The sequence below is a fragment of the Chenopodium album genome, chromosome 16, assembly GCF_948465745.1.
Source record: "Chenopodium album chromosome 16, dcCheAlbu1.1, whole genome shotgun sequence".
Taxonomy (NCBI): Eukaryota; Viridiplantae; Streptophyta; class Magnoliopsida; order Caryophyllales; family Amaranthaceae; genus Chenopodium; species Chenopodium album.
The window spans coordinates 4211917-4219665 of record NC_137849.1 but is presented as its reverse complement, the minus strand read 5'-3'; the positions used below and the strand labels follow the sequence as shown (position 1 = coordinate 4219665).

Here is a 7749-nt window from a genome sequence, read left to right as displayed (position 1 = left end):
GGTGAAAATCGATCCTAAGATTTCCTGGAATCGAGAGGGAAGCTCTAACCACTTTTGAGCTATCCCTCACTCTCAAATTTTATGGCTATGTGAAGATGGGAAACCACTAACAAATGGAACAATCTTGTTAAAGATGGAGGCATGTCCCAGATGTTCGTGTCCGAGTTGGATGACGATGTTTATAGATTTTAATTAACTCGATGATCACAACAACAAAAATATAGCGACAGAGGATGTTCCCAAAGGCCAAAGCACAATTCATGCATTGCTTATAATCAAACGTTTTTTTTTTTTTTTTACAAAGGTGCTTTTTGACATTACTCCAGTCTAGAAGTTTTATCTGCTCAACAAACAGTTGCACAAGCCTAGAAAAAAAAATGCATAAATTAGGAATAAGCATTATCACCTTTACGACATGGCTGTCAGAGTATCACAAATCATTCTCTGATGACCAATCAGAGAACTTAGCTCCAACGCGAAGGTATTGGGAAGAATCAGGGGGTTGGAGTACCCACGTTAGAGTCCTTAGACTTGTTCTCGTCAGAAGATGGTCTCTCTTCTGACTCAGATGGTCTAATTTCCTCGATCATCCTAACAACATCTTCCATTCTAGGCCTCATATCAGGAACTCTTGCAACACAAGCCAGTGCTATCTGCAACATCTGCACCATTTCCTCTTCCGCGTTTGGACACCTTAGCAGCTCTACATCAAACACCTCAGAAGTCCATTCTTCTCTTACTACAGACTGCACCCATCGAGGGAGATCAATCACATCACATTGTCCGTGACTAGTCTTAAGAGGGGCTTTCCCGGTAAGCATCTCTAAAAGAAGTACTCCAAAGCTGTAAACATCTGATTTTTGGCTGGCTTTTCTTGCTTCAATCACTTCTGGAGCATGGTACCCTATGCTCCTCGAGGTGATACCTTGGAAATTCATCAGTAGAGGTAAGCCGAAATCAGAGATGCAGCCTTCATGATCTTGTGTGAGGAGGACGTTGGAGGACTTGATGTTTCCGTGGATGAATTTTCCACCGGCTTCAGAGTGGACATGGAGTATTCCTCGTGCAGCTCCTAGTGCAATTGAAATTCTAGAGTTCCAATCTAGGGGGGTCTTTCCATTGTAACCATAGCCTGAAAAGTCAGCAGAAGGATGCATCAAGAAAATGCTAGCAACATAATTTCAGCAAATTTAGCAAATTTGAAGCAGTTTCAAAATTTCACAGTTTACAGTAACAAGTGAACGAAAGCATCCTGAGTTCCTAATGCATTGACATCACTGGAATGCAGATATAATCTTAGGAATATGCTACTTTACAACAAATTTTCAGACACTTATGCTTCTTGTAGTTTATATGATTCTTAAATCAGTCAAAATCAATCAGATAGCAGGATGTAAAATAGCATCAAAAGCCTTTATCTAAGGCACATAAATGCATATAAAACAGTGAGAATAAAGGGTTAAGGTATGCATACCATGCAAGACGGCACTTAAGCTACCACCGGACATGTAATCATACACTAGAAGTTTTTCATCCTTGGAGAAATAGTAAGCCCGAAGAGGCACAAGATTTGGATGTTGACCAATCTTGCTAACCATTTCCATTTGTTGCTCAAATTCCCTCTTTCCAATTCCCACCTCCTTCAGCCGTTTTACCACCACCACAATTCCCTCATCCAAAATTGCTTTGTATGCTGTTCCATAGCTCCCTTTGCCAAGAACCTCCGCTGAAGCCCTAAGCAAGTCCTCGAGATCAAAGTTATATGAGCAGCCTTCAAAGAAGACCAATTTGTTCTTCTCAGCTGTTTGCACACCACTCCCAAAATCTTCCTTTGGCAACTGGTTTTTACCCTTCTTGACATTCGCTTCTTTCCCTTTATCAACTGCACTATCTTCTACACTTCTCCTCTTCAAACAGCATAATAAGCAAATCACTATAGCAAGAAACAACACAAAAGTGCTGCTTATTACTATAGCAATGATGACACCTATTTTCAATTTCCCGCGATTGCCAGTTTTGCTTTTCATAGGGAGTGTTGATGGAGATGCCAAGGAAGCAGGAGCAGGTGATGGGCTACTCGAGGAGCAATTGTCTAGAGGCGGCCCACATAAGGAGTTCCCCAAAAATGATGAACTAGGGAACTTCTTGAGTAAATATGGGATTTCGCCATTTAACTTGTTGTAGCTTATATTTAAAACCTTGAGCCTTGGAGGTTTAAGATCAGGGATAGGACCTGAAAGCATATTATTTTGGAGATCTAACACCATAAGCCTTGTCAAATTATTGATAGTTGGTGGAATTCTTCCCGTGAAGGAATTAAAGCTGAAGTCCACCAACATAAGTCTAGGAGAAAGTGTTTCAGGAATGCTCCCCGAAAAATTATTTGATTGGAGGAATAAAGATTGCAGTGATGGTAAAGAAGCAACATCAGTAGGAATTTTTCCATTAAGGCTGTTTGATCTTAGACTCAAGATTTCAAGCGCGTCTAGTTTCCCAATGGTGCCGGATGGTATAGAGCCAACAAGACCAATTCCTGGGAGATGAACAGCAATAACACGGGTTCCTTCAGTATTGCAAGTAATACCAGCCCAAGTGGTGCATATTGGGGAAGCAACATCCCAGTTAAGCTTTCGGCCATGTGGAACATTAGCGATAAAGTTAAGAAGAGCTTTCCTGTCTGAGTTCAAGTCAGCACAAATGAGAGGAAGGATAGCAACTTGGATAAGAAAGACGGAAAGTTCTAGCAAGGAGGATTGACGCTTCATGGTGGATTTTCTGCTGAAGCTATATTAAGATGCTAGATGCAGAAATAAAACCATGAGGCAGTGCCGTGGTTTCAATATTCTATCTCAATAAGAAAACCTTTATGACTGATATTGCATCTGAAGGGAGAGGTTGACAGGAACACTGCATCATCAAAAGCAAAATCAATTATTAGAAGATGAAACCAACATCATAAGTAATAAAGATATAAAACTCAACCAGCATGCATATATGCATAAATGCATTACATAAAAACCAGGATACATATTTGACTACTGACACTACAGTTTTTCATGACATAAAGTAAATATCTTCACCATCAGAGAGAACTTAACCATTCCCATTGCTCCATTTCATTTATCTCGCTTACTATTTTGATCAACAACTTATCAGGGTGATAAAAGGGGGATTAACTCAACAAAAATTGCACTTCACAGGGAGTATCTAATAAAATGATATGGACCTAACTTAAAATAATACATTACTAATATATAAAATTCTGCATTACTGATATTGTTTATCATCTTTACTAATATTAAGAATCTAATCAATCAATCAAAGCCTTAATCCCATAAGTGGCTAATCAACCCATATAATCTTTACATTTTGATCTAGATTGAAATTTCCTGCAACAATAATCAAAGGCATCGAACAACAAATGGATACTGTAAGCAAATACATACATACATACATACATACTTAAAAAGAAAGAGGTCAAAGGACATTAAAAATGATTTGCAATTTTTTAGTCTACAACTTTTCGTACTTTAGTATGATTTACACTGTTGCACATACAATTAACTATGAACAAAAAATTGTATGTAGTACTTTCAATGATTCCACAATGAGGACCACCAATTCTTTTAATCTCTTCAAGCTTTTTCCTTCATTATTTTAGGTGCTAATGTCCTCTCAATGATTCTATCATGCAAAAAGGAATGTATACTTATTAATTAAGTAATCAATTTAAAAGGGCTACCTAATTTTCACGTTATGAAAATCAACATCATGCAATTAAATTAATGCATTGTACATTATTACTCTTAGCAACAATCATAACTTCTTCGTAAATTCAAATAAACAAGAATCAAAATATGCTCCAATTGTTTAGAGTATTGCCTCGGTTGAGGTGGGTCGAGGGTCAATTGCTGAATTCTTATCCAACCTTTGTACCCTCTATTCAAACACACACAAAAAGTACCATATTCAGATAACTTAGAGGGGATTATTTAACATTTTAAGATTTAAAGTGAAAAAATCTAGCATTTCAGGAATATATACTACTATTATCTATATATTGAAAGATCCTAAATTTATAATATACTGTAAAGTTTAAAAGCAACCCTCTTAAGAAAAGAAAGATTAGAAAGAATCCAATGCCCATTATAAGCGAAAAAGCAAAAGTAAAAACCATACTTTGCCATGCAAAAATAATTTTGAAATTAAAAAGTTTGATATGCTTTTCCTCAAAAAGATACATCTTCTTTAGACAAGCTCCAAACACTACCCTTGATAATTGATGTTCAATCTTTCTTTAAAGTCATTACTCTCTCCATCCACCTAAAATCAATGCTCATTTATACTATTTTGGAACTTTAAAAAACATGTGTTACAATTCTATAAATACATTAGATTATGCGTTAAATCCTATGCATACCCTTGCTTAAATCGAATAATGAAGAGAGGATGCAAATACGACATTTACTTTGAAGCTCAATGACAACAAGGGGATTGAGTAAAATCATGACAAACACTCGATTATGTAGGTTATTAATGGTCAATGTTACAATCAATTATGGACAGAGGGAATACTTAACTACTTATGGAGTACTATTGATTGCATTGACCAAAAGCCTAAAGAACATGTTCCCAACTATAGTAACAAATGCGATTAAGTTTAGCAACAAACTAACAACAACAAAGAAAAATTAAATTTGTGTTGTTCACTAACAGTGTGTTAAGCATGTCCACGAGGAATATATATTAACGTAATAGGCCCCGAAATTAGGCTCAACTAGAAACCATAGCTCAATATAACAAAAATCACCAACTTCACGGAAACACCATAGGGGGCACATTGCACCCAAACCCCGACTCATTGACCGAGCAACAAGACCCTAGTATTAGGTTATTCATACGGGGCTAACCAATTCAAGGCATCTAAAAGTAACATTTGCTGAATCTTCTTAGTTAAACACGTAGCACAAATAATGGATTAAAAGACATCCACTAAGCTCCTTTGTCCGGTAATTACTCCCTAATTACCTATCAAGTTCACTAAGCTAAGTAGCAAAAGCAAAACCATTACACTTAATTAATTATTTTACAACAGAAGCTTAATGCTCCAACTGTCATTTGGCATCCTCCGACAAATAAATATAGAATGCAGAAACAACTTTGGACTATAATGCGACAAAAAAGAGGAATAAAGATAACAAAGATACAAATAAAAGAATGAAAAGGAGAGTTGCCTCAGTTTCCATTATGTGGTCTACTATTCGATTTATAACAAGTTTTAGGTGAGACGGACTTATAAAAACTTCTTTTAGGAATCATTCGTGAAATAGTAATGGGTTGTCCTTAAAGTCGAAATAAGCCACTCCAGTTACAATTCTTACAGAGTCCGTCTCATACAAGATTTGCATCGATATTATACAATATTAATGGTCGAATACCCGGATCTAGTTTTACTTTTTGATATATTAACACTTCTTGTCTGCTTATATTTTGGAACGGAGGTAACATACAACTATTTTATACAACTGCCAATATAACATTTCGCTATTAACACTTAAAAAAATTTAAATTAAACACTTAATTAGCTAATTTACATCAAATCAAACATTAATTATAGTAAAAGGTATGTGGAAAAATTATCGTAGGATCTAACCGTAACAAGACTAGCCGTTGGTACTTTTTTTTTTTTTTTTTTTTTTGAGAACAATAAATGCAAGTAAATAAAACAATTTTTTTAAAAAAAAACAAAAATATGCAAAAATTGTCAAATAATTTCAAACATACAACACAAAATATACTACTGTACTAAAAATCAACCAATTTTGCAATGTGATTTGTTTTGTTCTCCACTTCTTCCCCAACTAAGCCCACAAATTTTCAAAATTATGCAAAAATAAATAAATAAATGACATTCATGTAACTGTAAATAAGCAAAACCCAGAATTCAAAATTACTATAAATAGTAAAAATGAACAAAAATTAAGATGAGTGAGAGAAAAACCTTGAGAAAAAAACAGGGGAGCCAAAAATGCAGAGAAATCCACCAATGTAGAATAAATCCAGATGAAATTACAGTGAAATGAGTGAGTTTTTTTTAATAATTTTGGATTTCACTCATTTCAGAAGAAACCGACGGAAAAAAGCGTTGGTAAACCAATTTTTAACGACGCTTTTGTATGTGTTAAGAGGAATTTGGCATTAAGTGAGAGCTTCTACTTGAAGACCCTCAACTATAATAAAAGAGTTATTGAAATTGAGTGATTAATAGAGAGAGAAAGCAAGAAAAAGAGGGAATTTTGTGATGGACCCAGAACAAAAGTTTTTGGTAGAAAAAAGAAGAGAGAGAAAAAGGGAAATTGGTTTTGGCATAAAATGAGGAAAAAAAAAAAAGAAAAAAAAAAAGGAAATAGTGACTAGTGAGTGTGATACAGTTCAATAGTGTCAAGTTTTGTACAGGACTCCCCTTGTTATATAAATAAGATACATTATATAAATAAGATACGCTTGATTTAGGAAAGTGATGCAATTAAAAAGAAAACTCGTGAGGAATAAAGAAGTAGATTGGTCAAAAAAAGAAAGGGAAAAAATGGGTGGGAAGTACAGTGGTAGTGAAGTAAGGGAGGTTTAGGGATGAGCAAAGTGGTGAGGAGAGAGAAAATTGGAGATGAGAAAATGAGAAATGGAGTGTTGTGTCATGTGTTAGTGCAAAAATGGGGAAACAATTGCGGTTTTGCTGCATTGTTTGTTCACTTTGTGGGTTTTACTTGTTTTTTTGTAAAGGACTGACCTCGAGATGCTATTAACCGTTATTTGCTTCAAGGAACCTTCTTTTACAGAGGAGTACTCGTTTTTTTAACCGTTATTTTATTACTTCAGTAAGATTTTAAGAATGTCCTTTTATAAACAAATTAAAGGTTTATTAAAAAAAAAAAAAAGAGTCAAGTACAAATTATAGAATTAATCAAATACTTCGTAATGATATACTAATTACTAAGTATGAGTTTTATATATAAAAAGATATATCTGGTTCACTATTTCACTATATTTTAAACTCTTACGCATTACAGAGTATTCCTATTTATATTTCAATTCAAATCAGACTATGAGTCACATCACTAGACCGTGACTTTAGTTATTACGAGTATTGTATGTGTAATATATAGAGTAAAGGCTTTTGTAAGAAGAAACTCAAGAAAAACATTATTGAATCAACACTTTCATAGGTTAAACAGTTTAATTTTTAATTTTATATAGATACATGAACAAAGAAATGATAAATACTTTCACTCCCCACCTAAAGAAATCAATTCGCGAAATTGAGTCGGGTTTGATGAGGTGAGGTTGAGTGGAATCTATTTCAAAATTGAGTCATGTTTTTCATTATGTCCATAAAAATAAAAATTTAGATCAAAATTTTTTTTTTAGGTCAAATCAAGTCAGGTGCTTAGATTGTTTAAGTTAGTTTTTAATACCTGTATGACTCTATCACCAACAAACTTTTATTGAGGATTGATAATCTTACCACTCAGGGCCTGTTCTCTTTAGCTTAATTTTAGTTCACTTCAGTTCGGTTCCAATCAGTTCAGTTCCTAATTTCCTTCTCTCATAACATTTCAGTTCAACTCAGTTCAGTTCAGTTCCTAATTTCCTTCTCTCAAATTTAGTTCAACTCAGTTTAGTTCAATTTAGTTCAGCTTCAATCAATTCAGTTCAGGTCAGTTCAATAAATCAGAACAGGCCCTTAGCCAA

The 7749-nt window shown here is 34.6% G+C and overlaps 1 protein-coding gene across 1 annotated transcript; it reads right to left on the bottom strand.

Moving 5' to 3' along the window:
• Positions 1-236: 236 nt before the first annotated feature.
• LOC145586107 (putative inactive receptor kinase At5g58300) lies at positions 237-6350 on the bottom strand. The gene is made up of 3 exons (XM_081642848.1): positions 6002-6350; positions 1475-2907; positions 237-1132 (listed from the first exon to the last, which is right to left on the bottom strand). Exons 2-3 carry the CDS (start codon positions 2763-2765, stop codon positions 495-497), a joined length of 1929 nt encoding a protein of 642 aa, XP_081498974.1. The 5' UTR covers positions 2766-2907; positions 6002-6350; the 3' UTR covers positions 237-494.
• Between the last annotated feature and the right edge of the window lie 1399 nt (positions 6351-7749).